The 16,553-nt window shown below is 39.7% G+C and overlaps 1 protein-coding gene across 9 annotated transcripts in view; it reads left to right on the top strand.

Moving 5' to 3' along the window:
- DOCK9 (dedicator of cytokinesis 9) overlaps positions 1 to 16,553 on the top strand; it is a 113,170-nt gene that overhangs the window by 69,518 nt on the left and 27,099 nt on the right. For 3 of the 9 annotated variants that reach the window (XM_054390377.1, XM_054390385.1, XM_054390393.1), the window contains exons 36-39: positions 6,012 to 6,078; positions 9,625 to 9,672; positions 12,071 to 12,114; positions 15,087 to 15,202. In XM_054390377.1, the coding sequence (XP_054246352.1) occupies positions 6,012 to 6,078; positions 9,625 to 9,672; positions 12,071 to 12,114; positions 15,087 to 15,202 (275 nt within the window). Of the gene's footprint in view, positions 1 to 6,011; positions 6,079 to 9,624; positions 9,673 to 11,438; positions 11,576 to 12,070; positions 12,115 to 15,086; positions 15,203 to 16,553 lie in introns of those variants that run through there. The other 6 variants (XM_054390360.1, XM_054390368.1, XM_054390402.1 and 3 more) reach the window with 5 other exon arrangements.

Raw genomic sequence — 16,553 nt, 5'->3', positions numbered from 1 at the left:
TTATGCAGAACTTCCTGTATGACAGGGAACTGAATTATTTGGTTGTTGTATGTATTTCTATATCTGGAATTGAGATATTGGTGCTTCTCCATTTTCCTGAGATGTTTGTGAGATGATCCACTGAATTTTTGAAAGAGTCCTATTACCTTGTAGAAGCTTGTGGAGCTATAAAATCACTACATGAATGGCAAATCTCAGATTCATCTCTATCCTTGATCAGTTTTACAATGCAATCAAGTCTATTTTGCTAAAAACATTACCTTTTTTTTTTTCAGTTTGTGTGGTAGACATCAAAAATAGTGAATTTATTTTCTATGCCTATTTTAATATTAATTTCTGAAAATCAGATTTATGTAGTACTTGAACTTTGTTACAGGATTTAGAATTGAAAGGTTTATAAGTATTCAATATCCAATCACACCATTATATCTTCATGTAATTATATTTGTATTGTTATATGTATTTTAGTGACAAAGAATAATAAATAACCCCCCAGTATTTTACGCTTTGAAATGTGTAAATTAGTCAAAATTTCTAGGAAATTCAGATTAAAAATTACAGAAGCACAGTGGAGATTTTTTTTGTTCTCAATTCTCTTAGAAAAGAACATGTGTCAAATAAGCATTGCAACACATCTTTGTAATAATTCTGAATTTGTTAGCTAATTTTGAACATTTTTGGCAAAAGAAACCACATCTTGGCGACCTGACTACCAGCTTTGTGAAAAATACGTAGCCATTTCTGAAATCTCTGCAAATAAAGAGACTCTGAAACCCATGCTGAAAAACTGTCCATAGTAAAGTATTGTAAATTTACAACAGAATAAATCTGCGATCTCAGCCCTTCCCTGCTGCTCACCAAGGCGGGAGCAGCGCCGACGGCAGGGCATGACCTCTCCTCTGAGCCAGCTTCTCTCTCCTGAGAGGCAGGCGCAGTGTGGGCGCAGTCTCTGCTGCAGGGCAGGGGGGTTTTAACCAGGGGGAGGTGCTGAGTCACGTGGGCTTGTTGTTGAAGTCTTCTCCAGTTAGGGCATGCGGGCAGGATAGGAGATGGGTGCAACTCATAAAACTGTGTCCAAAAGATCTGTGTCAACCCCGAGTCCCACATAAACATACAGGTATCCAGATTCCTGGCTGTAAGGAGTGCTAGAATCTCCCACTTCTCATGGCAGGGACTACACCTGTATTTGCTAGTGGGCAAGCTGGTGACCTCCTCTGTCCAGTCGATGAGCTGAAGGAGAAAGTTGAAAGGCTGTGGACTATTAGGGAGTGCAAGAGGAAGCTGGACTGGCAGAATCAGACTCTTCCATCCCTCAAACAGTCCCATCAGCCATGTAGTAATCAGGACACTGAGCGCTCCCTACTCTCTTACCAGCTTCCCAAACAGAATGACTCAGAAGCTGGAGAGCAATGGAGACAAATTCCTCCCAAGTGTGCTAGGCATGGCACCCCAAAAGCTGCTGAACTCCCTCTGGTGCCCCTGTGTAATAGATTTGCTGTTTTTAGTGAACTTGTTTCCACTGAAACCAGTGTTCAGCAAGTGACACCAACTAACAGCAGCTATGAAAGCTTATCTAGTTTACATCATTCAGAGAGGCTAGGGGTGAGCAAACCTACTGTCAAAACATCTGCAGTCAAGAAGAAATGCCAGGTGCTTGTCATCAGGGACTCACTTCTGAAGGGCGTTGAGGGTCCTATAGGCAGACCTGATCCACTCTTTAGGGAAGTCTGTTGCCTACCTGGGGCCAGGGTCAAGGACATAGTAAGAAAACTTCCTACCCTGCTCCACCCAACTGACTACTATCTTTTGTTGGGTTTCCAAGTAGGCAATGATGAAATTTCAAAAAGATGTTTGAGATCAGTGAAGAAGGACTTCAGAGTCTGGGGACAAATGGTTAAGGTGTCAGGAGCACAAGTAGTGTTTGCTTCTGTCCCCCCACTGGCTATGCCTAATGATGGACTAAACATGAAAATCCAGCAGATTAATGCCTGGCTGTGGTAGTCATGTCAATGGCAGGATTTTGTGTTCTTTGATCACAGGCTACTCTACAAGACTACAAGACAGGCTACTTCAGGCATGCTGACTATAGAAAAAGACTGCTTATTTCTGAGAGAAAGAGGAATCCTGGGACAAGATCTGGCAGGGCTGATTGATAGGTCTTTAAACTAATTTTGAAGGGGGAAGAGGGAAAAACGAGTCTCATTGAGGACATTCCTGGGACAATTGTGAGGCAGGGTACCAGCTCCACTGCTATCCCAGGGGCTGTAGGGGATAGTGGATTATGCAACACCCATGATCATAACAGATGCTCCTCTGCTGAGTCTCTGAAGTGTCAGTATACCAACACAGGAAGCACGGGGAATAAGCAGGATGAACTGGAAATCTGGGTGCAGTCACAGGGTTATGATCTTGTTGCAATTACAGAGACATGGTGGGACAGCTCCCGTGACTGGAATGTGGTTATGGACGCCTGTGTTCTTTTCAGGAAGGACAGGCTGAGGTGGTGGAGTTGCTCTCTATGTGAATAAGCAACTAGAATGTGCTGAGCTCAGCCCAGGGGGAGATGATAAAGCATTATGGGTAAGAGTGAAGGGATGTACAAATATGGATGATATGGTTGCAGGGGTTTACTACAGACCACCGAACCGGGACCAAGCTACTGATGAGGTCTTCTACAGGCAGCTGGAAGTAGCCTCAAGATCAAGTGCCCTGGTGCTCATGGGTGACTTCAACCACTTGGATATTAGTTGGAAAGATCACACAGCCAAGCACAAACAGTCCAAAAGGTTCCTGCAGTGCATTGATGACAGCTTGCTCCTGCAAGTAGTTGAAGAACCAACAAGCAGAAATGCAATGCTGGACCTGGTATAAACAAACAAAGAAGGACTGGTTGTAGATGTCAAGGTTGGGGCTAACCTTGGTTGCGGTGACCATGACATGTTAGACTTTAATATCAACAGACGAAGAAGCAGGGTGATAAGTAAAATTTCCACCCTGGGCTTTAAAAGGGCCAACTTGCACCTCTTCAAGAAATATCCAGTGGAGTAGGGTTCTGGAAGGAAGGGGGGCCCAGGAGAGCTGGTTAATATTCAATCATTACCTTCTCCAAGCTCAAGAGAAATGTATTCCCTTAAAGAAAAAATCAAGTAAGGCAAGCAAAAGACCTACATGGATAAGCAAAGGACTCTTAGTAAAGCTTAAAAACAAAAAGGAGGTTTACAGTATGTGGAAAAAAGGACTAGTTAATTGGGTTATAGAGATACAGCCAGAGAATGTAGAGATGCAACAAGGAAAGCCAAGGCCCTCCTGGAACTGGATCTTGTCAGAGGGGTGAAAGAGAACAAGAAGAGTTTTTTCAAACACATCAATAATAAAAGGAAGAGCAGGCAAAAGGTAGGCCCACTGCTGAACGAGAGGGGAGATGGGGAAACTGATGATGCAGAGATGGCAGAGCTGCTGAATGCCTTCTTAGCCTCAGTCTTTACTCCTAAGACCAGCCCTCAGGAACCTCAGTCTCTAGAAGCAAGGGAGCAGAACTGGAGAGATGTGGACATTCACTGGTCAGTCAGGACAGGGTTAGAGATCTCTTATACCATCTGAATACACACAGATCCATGGGCCCTGGTGGGATGCATCCACAAGTACTGAGAGAGCTGGCTGATACTGCTGCTGAACCTCTCTCCATGATCTTTGAAAAGTCATGGAGAACAGGAAGGATGCCTGACAACTGGAAGAAAGCAAATGTCACTCCAGTCTTCAAAAAAGGCAAGAAGGAGGACCCAGGCAACTACAGACCAGCCAGCCTCACCTCCATCCCTGGAAAGATGATGGAGTAGCTCATCCTGGAGGTCATCTCTAACCACATGGAAGACAAGAAGCTTATCAAGAGTACCAAGGGGAGATCCTGTCTAACTAATCTGATAGCCGTCTATGAAATTATGACCAAATGGGTAGATGAGGGAAGAGCAGTGGATGTCATATATCTTGACTTCAGTAAAGCTTTTGATACTGCCTCCCATAATATCCTCATAGAAAAGCTCAGGAGCTGTGGCATAGATGGTTGGTCAGTGAGGTGGATTGAAAACTGGCTCCACAACAGAGTTCAGAGGGTCATCATCAATGGCACAGAGTCAACTTGGAGGCCTGTGGCAAGTGGTGTCCCCCAGGGCTCGGTATTGGGTCCAGTTTTGTTCAATATCTTTATCAAGGACCTGGATGAGGGCATTGAGAGTACCCTCAGCAAGTTTGCTGATGATACAAAACTGGGGGGGGTTGGCAGACATCCAATGTGACCTTGACAGTCTGGAGAGCTGGGTGCAGGCAAACCACATGAAGTTTAATAAGGACAAGTGCAGGGTCCTACGTCTGGGGAGAAATAACAACAGGCACCAGTACAGGTTAGGGACTGCCCTGCTGGAAAGCAGCTCCACAGAGAAAGACCTTGGACAGCAAGTTCTCCATGGAACAACAATGTGCTCTTGTGGCCAAGAGAGCCAATGGTATCCTGGGATGCATCAAGAAAAGTGTGTCCAGCAGGTCTAGGGAAGTTGTTCTACCTCTCTACTCTGCCCTGGTGAGACCACACCTGGAATACTGTGTCCGTTTCTGGGCTTCCCAGTTCAAGAGAGACAGAGACCTGCTGGAGAGAATCCAACAGAGAGCCACAAGGATGATTAGGGGACTTGAGCAACTCCCTATGAAGAGAGACTGAGATCCCTGGGGCTATTTAGTCTTGAGAAGACTGAGAGGGGATCTCATCAATGTATATAGATATCTGAGGGGTGGGTGTCAAGTGGAGGGGGCCAGGTTCTTTTTGGTGGTTCATGGTGATATGAGAAGGAGCAACGGTGTTACAGTGTGGAGAGCTGGAATCCCCCTCCCACACTGACAATAACCAGGCTCACTCGGTTTGGAAGCAAATGAAGCTGTATTTACAGGCAAAACTACAATCTATGAAATGCAATGAATATGTACAAATATACACTATTTACAACATTTACAAATATGTACAATTAACAGAAAAACACAACAGAACCCCCTGATCCCTTCCCCGAGGGGCCTCCAATTCTTCCCCTTCCCCCAGAGGAGGCAAAAGGGAAGAAAGCCAAGAAGCAGAGAGGTTTGTTAAACTTAGGTTGTCAAGGTCCGATACGAGTGTGTGTGTTATCCAGCCAGAAGAGAAAGGCAGAGCAGACTGAGAGAGACTGCCCCTACCTTGTTTTGAGTACTGACTCTTAAACATTTCTATTTCTCCAACTGAAGTGATTAGAATAATCATTATTTTGCTTTCTTACACCCAATTGTGATTTATTTACATTCTTTTAACTTTCTGCTCGAACTCTATGAGAAATGTTAAAGGCACAGTCTTAAACCCATCACAAATGGGTTCAAACTTGAATATATAGAAGATTTCACCCGAACATGAGGAGAAACTTCTTTTCAGTGAGGGTGACAGAGCACTGCAAAAGGCTGCCCAAGGGGATTCTGGAGTCTCCTTCTCTGGAGACTTTCAAAACCCACCTGGATGCATTCCTGTGCAGACTACCCTAATCCTGCTTTGGCAGGGGGGGGTCGGACCCGATGATCTCTTGAGGTCCCTTCCAGCCTCTGATATGCTGCGATAAATTTTAATTTGAAAGATGCTGAGACCCCATCTATAAAGATGCAAATTATAAGTTATAGAACCATTAGTCCAAATTACTCTGAAGACTTACTGTTTTCACAATGCTATAGTCACTACTGAATAAACAATTGTTACTGTTTAAAATAGGAAATTGTATGGGAATGTTATGGATTAGTTAAAAGCATGTTGTAGGTATCATTTGGAGAATTGATCCATGCATTTATATAGTCAGCTTCAAGAAAGTAATAGCTGTCTGTACCCTACAAGACATACTTAGATAATGAAAATTCTTGGAATCTGAAAACTGATAATTGGTGTTATCTCTTCTGCATAATATTTTGTGTGTTTGCTGCCTTTGTCCTGGGTTTAATATTTTTCATTTTCCTAGATGCATTGTTTACATACTGGAACAAGGCCACAAAATCTGAACTCATGGACTTTTTCACGATTACAGAGTAAGATTTTTTTTTTGGTTGAGTTTGTCATAAAATCATGTTTTTATGCTGTTAAAAACATGATAGTGGATATAAGTGTGTGTATATACGTAGTTATTTGTTTGAAAAAATAATGCTATCTTGGTCTGGTTAGAAGTTCTGAACTTGATGTACACAATTGCATGTCTGTCTTAATTACGTGATGGTTTCTGGAATTAGAGTCATGGAATTTGTTTTGGTTGGAATAAAATGATCAAGACCATCAACCTGATACTACCATTAAGCCATGTCCTGAAGTGCCATGTCCCCTCCAGGGACAGTGACTCCACCACCTCCAGGGCAGCCTATTCCAATGCCTGACCATGCTTTTAGTGAAGAAATTTTTCCTAATATCCAATCTAAACCTTCTCTGGTGCAGTCTGAGGCCATCTCCTCTTGTTCTATCACCTGATATTATGGAAAAGAGACTGACCCCCACCTCACTTCAGTCTCCTTTCAGGTAGTTGTAGAGAGCAATGAAGTCTCCCCTCAGCCTCTTCTTCCCAGTTCCTTCAGCCACTCCTCATAAGACTTGTTTTCCAGACCCTTTACCAGCTTTGTTCCCCTTCTCTGGACACACTTCAGCAATTCACTGTCCCTCTTGTAGATGGGGGCCCAAAACGTTCGAACACAGAATTGGAGGTGTGGCGTCACCAGTGCTGAGTACAGGGACACCATCACTTCCCTTGTCCTGCTGATCAGGTATTCCTGATACCGTCCAGGACACTGTACACCACCTTGGCCACCTGAGCGCAGTCCTGGCTCCTGTTCAGCCAGCTGTTGACCAGAACCCCCAGGTTCTTTTCTGCTGGGCAGTTTTACAGCCACTCTTCCCTAAGCCTGCAGCATTGCATGGTGGTGTTGTGACCCAAACACAAGACCCACCACTTGTCCTTGTTAAACCTCATACGATTGGCCTTACCCCATCAATCCAGCCTGTCAGGATATTTCTGCAGAGCCCTCTTACCTTCGACTGGATCAACACTCCCACTTGATTTGGTGTCATCTGCAGCCTTACTAAGGGTGCACTCGATCCCCTCATCTAAATCACAAATAAATATATTAAACAAGACTGGCTCCAAATCTGAGCTGCCAACTGGATTTAGTTCTATTCACCACCACTCTTTGGACCTGATGATCCAGCCAATTTTTAACCCAGGGAGGCAACCACCCATCCAAGCCATGACAGACATTACTCCAGGAGATTGCTGTGTGAGTGTCAAGTGCTTTACTAAAGTCCAGGTAAACATCTACAGCCTTTCCCTCATCCACTGTGAGGGTCATTTTGTTGTAGAAGGAGATCAAATTGGTCAAGCAGGACCTGCCCCTTCATGAACCCATGCTGACTGGGCCTGATCACCTGGCTGCCCTGCACATAGAATCATAGAATCAAGAAGGTTGGAAGAGACCTCAAGGATCATTGAGTCCAAAGTGTCACCCTACACCTCATGACTATCTAAACTATGGCACCAAGTGCCACGTCCAGTCCCCCCTTGAAAACCTCCAAGGATGGTGACTCCACCACGTCCCCGGGCAGCCCATTCCAATGGGCAGCCACTCTGTCTGTGAAGAACTTTCTCCTCACCTCCAGCCTAAACCTCCCCAGGCACAGCTTGAGACTGTGTCCTCTTGTTCTGCTGCTGGTTACCTGGGAGAAGAGACCAATCCACTCCCTGGCTACAACCTCCCTTCAGGTAGTTGTAGACAGCAATAAGGTCACCCCTGAGCCTCCTCTTCTCCAGGCTAAACAGTCCTAGCTTCCTCAGCCTCTCCTCATAGGTATACATGCTGTATAATAGCACTCAAGATCTCTTCCATGACCTTCCCTGGCACTGAGGTCAGACTGACAGTCTGTAGTTCCTTCGGTCTTCCTTCTGGCCCTTCTTCTAGATGAGTGCCATGTTTCCCAGTCTCCTCCCTGGTTAGCCAGGATTGATAGATGATGGGAAGTGGCCTGGTAAGTGCTTTTGCCAGGCCTCCTAGTACCCTTGGGTGTATGCCCTCTGGCTTTATCGACTTGTGTATATCTAAGTGGTGCAGCAGGTCACTAACCATCTCACCTTGCATTGTAGGGGCTACATTCTGCTCCCTCTCCCTGTCATACAGTTCATGGGGCTGGGTATCCATCTAACAATTGTTTCTACTACTAAAGTCTGCAGATAACTTTTTCTGGAAAATTTAGAATCTGAAGTAGGAAAGAAGATACCAGAAAGGGGAATTGAGGCTACTTTGCAAATTGAGTACCAAGTTTGGGGGAGGTAAACTCTATTCCCACTCTGCAGTTTGGAGGCAGCTGCTCTGCTTAAGAGCTGAGTTGAAGAGGCTCTTTGCCAGTCTCTTCCCTGTGCCAATTGTGAATGAGGGGGAAGAAGGTCTGAAAACTTTTTTTCAGTTCACATTTACCCATTAAAGAAGAACTTCTCGAATATTCTTTTTTACCTGAGGGAAAAGGGAAGTTGTGTTAAATGTTGTGCATTACCAGGATAATTACTTATAGTGTTTCCTAACAAATAAACTTGAAAATGAAATAAAGTCATTATTACAGGCTCCCTCCACATCATTTTTCTTGATTCAAAAGTGTGACTTTCAGTTCATCAGTCATCAGTGTTGTCATCTTAACAGTTGTGAAGACAAGCAGAGAACCTGGCAAATTAGGTTTTACTTTCAACTTTCTTTCTGGGTCTGAAACCTGTAGTATTAAGATTCCTTGAAATATATCATCATATAGTATAGATTTCAATTATTACTTTTTTTCATGAAGAATTCATCTGGAGGATTTTTATCATCGTCTTTGGAAAATAGTTCTCTTACAAACCCTGTTGTCACCCTGGGGAATCTGGAGACCTTAGGAAAAACCAAACAAAACAAAACAAAAAAAAAAAAGAAAAAAAAAAGAAAACTAAGCAAAAAAACCCTAACCTGTAACCAAGAGAGTTTAGGCTAAGGGAAAAAAATAATAAAATATGTTGCTCATATCTTGGATCTTTATACACGTTTTGAAAAATATGTGTATATATGTAACATTATTTGATTATCTCTCTGTTTCCATCCTTTATGTTACTTGTCCTGTTCCTCATTTCATATAATGAAATTATGACTTTGGTAGTTGTGGGTAAACATTTATTCTCTAAAAATATTAAAAATCAATATAAGAGGAAAATCTTCAACTCACTGTTTACAGTTCTCTAAGGTGTTTTGTTTTTTTCACCAAGGTGTTTTGGTTTTTTCTGCCTTGTCACTTAGACTAGCTGGTTTGATTCAGTGTTGAGGTAGGTGTGCTCTGGAGTCATCTTTACAGGCTTTTAATTCTAGTTTGCCCAAAAAACCAACCCTTTGTGACTGAATTCAGTAGAGCTGTTTCCTTGGCTTGGGGACTGGAAGTGATTTTTAAGGGTAGGAGGAATAAAGAAACTTTATGTTGTCAAAGTTTGAGGTTAAACAGAAGTAACAGTTGAGTAATTCCAATATATGTAAATCTAGAAAAGGTTGTTTTAAGAGTTGCTTCTCTGACTTGTGTGTTCTCTGCAGAGTATGCTTACATCAGTTCCAGTACATGGGAAAACGATACATAGCCAGGTACTGTGTGGAGTTTAAATTTGACTGTCTTGTCCACTAAGAATAACTGTGTACAATGTGCCTTGAATGCCTATTTCAAATAAATTGCATGAGTAGGAGAGTTATTGTGGAATGATACTTAGCAGTTTGAAGTAACTGGTTGCTGTATTAACAAATCTGTATCCTGTCTGGATGTCTGGTACCTGTTTAATAATGATGTCTGTGCTGTGTTTATTACCAATTACTTCAAAATCCACCCCTTAAATGCTATCTTTTACAGCATTTTTTAAAACTTGAATTACTGTCTTTGGGGAAGAAATTTTATGGTTTATAAACTTGGCCTTAAAAACATGTCCATTGAAATGGCTAAGAAATTTTATATTTAGTGTTTTTTTACTGAAAGGTGAGTAATGAACATTCCAATGCTGCTGGTTTTCAAATTGAAGTCCAAAATTCTGTTTAGATACCTGTATTGAAGACTTTTTAGGAGAAAAATCCATGGGAATCAAAAACATGTACTAAATTATTTGAATATCTTTGCATTAATATGGTTTCAGTGGAAAGTATTTTTTAATAAAGGAAAATATATTGAATTCTTGTGTTTGACATGGTAGTCCTGTTATAATTAAACTTATGGGCTTGCAATATTGTCCCTCTTAAACTCCATGAGAAAATTATTGCTGATTTGGGGTCATAAATCATTCTAACTAAAATGTTAGCTTCTACAGTGTTTAATTCAGATTTAATGCTATGTGACTCTTTCTGCAAACAACAGACTTGACTATCTCCTTGGCATAGGTGCTTGCATACCTTGAAAAAAACCCCAAAAGCTAAAACAAATCTGGCTCTCTGGTTTTGATTGTAACCTCTGTATTTTAAAGGTCCTTCAAAGTCTGGATTTACAGCAGTCTGTAATGTTCAGGCTTTTTGTAAAAATTCTTCAGTTTGACTAGTTTGTAGAGAGGATGACCACACTTCCTTTTTGTTTACTGATCACCTAGTCTGTGTGCTGCATGTTAATGCTATAAATGTTAAGCTGTAGAGATCATCAGGTGTTCTGCAGATACTGAACTGTCATGGTAAATGTAGCTTTCTGGTTTTTCACATGGCCACGACACTGAAGGCTATCATGATCAATGCACGTACTCTTAAAATGCACAACTGACAGTGAATGAATGGGAACTGGGAATTCTGTAATTCAAGCACTGGTTTTCGTTTTTCATCAGCTCTGGTGGTGGTACACAATAGGAGGTTAGCCTGTACTGATTGCTAACACAGATCACTTTTCTGTTTTCTTCACTTGATTGCTGCAAGTTTAACAAAGCATATGGCTCTTCTCCCTTCCTGCTTGGGTAAGAGATATATGATAATACCTCTACTAATTCTTGCTTTCGTATTACTTGCATGCTTTCTAATTTTGCTACTGTGTGTCCTTCTAACTTTTTTCTAAAACTTTTGCGATCAAAGTAGAGATTTGGTTTTGGGCTCTGAATATTTTTCAGAATATTTATGTTCTCAAATATTTTATATCTTCAAAAGCCCTGAAGTAAATTTAGCACTTCAAGAGTGACTGCTCATGTGCTTTTGCTTTCATGCTTTGAGGTTTTAAGAAAGAGTTTGCTGTAATTTTTTTTTAAGCTGCCTATTTTTGTTTTATAAATAAAACAGAAAATAGGTTGCATTATAATTCTTTCTATAAAACTTCTTGTGCCTGACTAACGCTTCCTGTCTTGCTGCAATTTGACATGTCTAACTTTTGCTTCTATCCCATTTCACTCATATTGCAGGAACCAGGAGGGGTTGGGATCCATAGTTCATGATCGAAAATCTCAGACATTGCCTGTTTCCCGTAACAGAACAGGGATGATGCATGCCAGATTGCAGCAGCTGAGCAGCCTGGATAACTCTCTCACTTTTAACCACAGTAAGTCTCATGACATGGTAACATTCATCATCCTCAACCAGTACCACAACACCAGAGACAGTTCCCAGAGCTACACCAGTGCATTTCAATGACTTTTATTGTTCTAGGTCAAACAAGTACCTGGAATCAGTCAATGGTCATTTACCTCCTTTATGACAGAACAATCAATGCTGGCTAATGCCATAACATGGAGCGGGTTAACCCCAACAAATTTTTTTTTTTTTAATTATATGCATTTCACCTGTGTGGTGCACATAGTTACAAAATTTACTTTTTTTTCTATTCTCTCCATTAAAGTTTGGAGTTTTTCTCCACTTGGTCTTTTAAATGATTGGTATAAAGTAAAAATATGCAGTCTGACCATATCTCCATGTTCTGACATTGTCTAAGAAGAATTAAGTTTCATAGAATTTCTGTGGAGATTGTGAAGCCCATGATTTGGTTCGTCTCAAAGTGAAAAAGCGTCCAATAATGAAGTGATTTTTCTGTTTTCAGTGTGAGAAAGATATCAAGTATTCTTGGAATTTCTGTAGACAATGGTAAGATTTAATCAGGTTGAAGTCAGCCTGCACTAGACTGCTGCTGTATTGAAAACTAAATCTGCTTGTGGCCTATCTTTTTAAACATGCTGCTCTTAAATCGCAAAACATACTGTCTGTAAAATATGTTGAGGCACCATTTTTCAATTTTCAGCTTCAGAAACCAATTGAAACTATTTGACTAATCCAGTGAAATACAACACTGGTTCTGGAAAGAATTGTGTGCAGTAATTGAATTAACTGTATGTTCACTGTGTTCGTTCTTTTATTTCCCAAAGCATATCTAACTGTCCCTTAAAATCTTTTGGCTCATTATCAGTAACATAAAGCACCATTTAGCCTAATTGTGCAAGTTACTGCATGTTGTTGTGGAAAACCAAAAGAAAAAACAAATTCCACTAAACCTCTCTGTTTATACATGCGTTCTTGTGCCTGTTGAAATGTAAGAAATGCAATTCTTTGATTTGAAAGATGTCACAAAACTGTGTAGTTGTCCAAATTACTTTTTTCTTGTAGTGAGTCTGATACTGCTATATCATAATAAGACTTAGAATTTTTTGATACACCAAAGGAGCCATTATACTATGTGACTGCACCTTTGGTGAGGTGAAATACTTTTTAAAAAGAAATCTCTGGGAAATAAGTAACGCGGTTATTTCAGGCTCTTGTGCAAAGAGATTACATACTTCCAGAACTTGGCAGAGTTTACTAATTTTTAGGACACAGTGAGCTGAAAGATTTTAATAAATGCATGCTCTTGTAAAAATAAACTTTCTGTTCTTTTCCATCTGAAGGAAATTATGTAGGAAGGTGTCTTACTCAGATAACTTTGTGTAAAGTAATGCTACTTTTTTTTTCCCAAGTGTCAGACATTTAATGAGTATCAGGATATTCCACCTTGTATTGACCAATGTTTTACAAAGTGAAAATGGTTGCTTTAAAAGCTATATCACATGTGAAAATTATTTTCTTTTTTTTTTTCTCCAATCTTGGATGTTGTTATCTGACTTTCAATTGCATTTAGTCTGTCTGCCTGCTTCATATATCCAAAATAGGTTTCAGAACTTGATCCTGTGTGGGATGCATACAGGAGGGATGTATCTGGTAGAATTAGTTACTTTAGTTGTGTCTAAAATCAAGATTCTTTGGCAAGAGACTTGTCTATAAATGTAAATTATAAACTTAGTTTTTCCTTTTCCAATTATTTAAGTGAGGGATAGAACTGAAGTAATGGTTTAAGTGATATTTCACATCTCTGAGAAATTTCAATATAGTTTTGTGCTGAACTCTGAAAGAACTAAAAAGAATTTCTATAGCATCTCAATAAAAACTACAAGGATGTAGATTCATGTGTGTATTGTTGGGGCTGAAGGAGAGGAGGATGCTCAGTAGAATAGTGGCATGCAAACGTACTAAAATAGAAGAGGTAAACCCTGATACAGCAGTCATTGCGAAGCTCATAGTCATTAGATGTTAGTAATCTTAGGTGGGTTTAAATCGAGTTACTCTGCAGTAGAGTAAGTATATAGGTGCATCTTCATGCGCATGTCCAGGCAGATGTCCATATTACATATGGTAATTTAACGTGAAAAATAGAATCCAGTATGGTAGTTTTACATGAAAGATACAATATTAGCTTCTCTACAATAATAGGAAATTGAAACAAGGGTAGTTTTTAGTATGTATATGGAAAAAAACACTGCTAAATCAGTCTTTTAAACACAACCAAATTGAGTATGGCTTGAGGTTTACATCCTGCTCAAAACTTTGGTCTCTAGTAATAATGCAGAGCAATCAATCAGTGACTTGTTTGTTAGTTATAAATTATTTATATGAAAAAATTAAATGTTTGTAATTCTATCCATTGACTACAGTTTTTACTTAGTATTTTTAACAAACTTTGCATCTTTCTTCTTAACTGGAAGAGCAAACAAATTATTTCTTTAAAGGACATTTTCCCTGTCCTCAATGCAATTCTCTAAATCCTTTCAATCATTGCAGAGGTGAAGGATGCATTGCAACCACAAAGAAAAACATGTAGGAGGAGGAAGGAGCATGGACAGAGACAATGCAAAAGATGATAGGGAAGTGGTGCATGCTTTCTGATAGAAACAATGTGTAAATCCAAAGGAACTGGTGGTTATGGGTATGCTTGCATAGTTCAGCTAGGGAAGGAAGAAGGTGGAGAAAGAAGTGGCCAGATACCATTATAAAAGAATGTCATTTCTTCTTTTCTTGGTTTCAGCAAGTTTGTCATGCTTGTCATTGATTTAGTGATGCTGTAGTTGACTGTAAATCTAACATGATCCACATCAAATTCTTGTAAAGTAACCAGGGCACATTTGTCAGTCTAGTTCTTGAAGATCAATGTTGGAGAACCTGAACAACATGCTATAACTAGTACATTATTTCAATACAGTATGAAGCTAGACATGATCAAAGATTTTGGTTTCAGTATAGAGCTATTACACTGTACTGCTACAGAGCAGAAGGAATTACTTGGCTATTAAGCTGCAAATAAGAAGTACATGATTGTATGCCTTCAACTCCTACTGTCCTGTATTTTTATAATAGCTAGCCTATGACTGACTTTGAGATCACTGAGAATGTTACCTAAATTACCATTACATATTTTCAGCTGTAATTCCACGATACTGCAATACTTATTTTAGGAATATAGATGTGTGTGTATACAGTGATGTACATTTCTATATATGCACTTGTGCTTACTTACGTAAATATGAAACATCAGACATTTATTGCTTCAGCTACTATTTAATGCTTCTATTGTTGACATTTGTGCTTAATATATTTTATGATCTTGTGCAAATAATGTTTTTTTCTGTATTGAATACTAACTTCTGTCAGGCTTTTTACTTGTTAATCTTATCCTAATTCTGCAATCATTTTGGAAATAAGAAACATTTAAATTAGTATATCCATTACTTACCCTTCATTTGGATTTTCTTTAGGCTATGGCCATTCAGATGCAGATGTCCTTCACCAGTCTGTACTTGAAGCAAATATTGCCACTGAAGTTTGCCTTACAATTCTGGATACTCTGTCATTATTTACAATGGCCTTTAAGGTTTGTTCTTGACTTGGTGTTGCATGTTCTATAATTATTTTTCAGGAAAAAGTATATATATTTTTTTATTAGACTTCTATAGTCTAGTAATATTGCATTGCATTTTTAGCATTTCATTATTGTGTCATGTAAAAGCTGGTAACCTCTTGCAGCAAATCAGTTTGGCTTCAGTTACATATTGCAAACAGTACTCAGCAGTGGTCTGTGGGAGAAGTTCCTTCCTCATGCTAACTTCATAAAAGTATTCTAGAAACTTTACTGCCTACCTCATGTAAGTCGTAAAGCTCTCTTAAAGGCCATGTGAGGTGAAAGATCTATTGTATGACAAAACCATAATTGGACACTATCAGACTTCTGATTTCTATATTAAGTCATTCATTGATGAACAGTAATTTGGTGTGTTCTTTTTTGGTAGCTTCATTCTATTTGTCCACTGATAAGGATTCTTTTTAGGTTTATCAGTTACTGTAGCTCTCCTGTGGAAAATGTCTTTTATAGCATGCCTACTTGCCTAGCTCTTCTGTCTGTTTTTTTGAGCTTTTCTAAACACTAAAGACTGCATCTATAAAAAGGAGAGATGATAGCTCTGGCTTGTTTCTCCCCTAATTAGAGAAGTACGTCCAGATCCTTGCTTGAAGATTCAGATTTAGTGTCTTATCTTTAATCTAGTTATGAAAACATGAGCTTATTTATAATGAGATTCCTTTTATTAGTAATTTAATTAGATAGAATTTAAAACCAGTTCTTCCACAGACTTCATGAAAGAATTGAAAAGATGCCTGGGTTTAGATATTTAAAGAAGAATGAGCAATAATCTTGTAGCTATCATCTGCCTATCATGCTTGGAATGACAGTCCTTCAAGTTTATCTGCCTGTAGCATGTTGAGTGGGTAGTTATAAGTATACCAGAATCATCTACAATATACAAACAAAACAGGTAGGAGCATCTATTCAATCACCTGCACTAAAATACATAGAATCATAGGATGATTTCAATTGGAAGAAACCTTGAAAAATCATCTAGCCCAACCTTTCCATCATGGGCAGTGACATCCACAAACCTTGAAGTTACACTGAATTCTTCTGGGTTGCAACTCACATTATCAGAGTGGCTTTTATGAAGGACTGCCTCCTTAAATCTTTTTAATATTGAGGAACACCCGAAATTCCTAGGACTATGCTGAACTTCTTTAGGCTTGAAAAATTTATTCTGCATCTCCATTAATAAAAAAATGAGACATCTGCAATTAGACATCTCTTCCACATTTGCGAGCAGCTTGCTTTGATCTAGAGACAGTCTGGATCAATGGGCTGAGGACAGTGGTATGAGGTTCAATAAGACCAAGTGCCA

The sequence above is a fragment of the Indicator indicator genome, chromosome 1 (assembly GCF_027791375.1).
Source record: "Indicator indicator isolate 239-I01 chromosome 1, UM_Iind_1.1, whole genome shotgun sequence".
NCBI classification, from domain to species: Eukaryota; Metazoa; Chordata; class Aves; order Piciformes; family Indicatoridae; genus Indicator; species Indicator indicator.
Note: the sequence above shows the minus strand (reverse complement) of the source record. Positions and strands in the feature narration are given on the sequence as shown.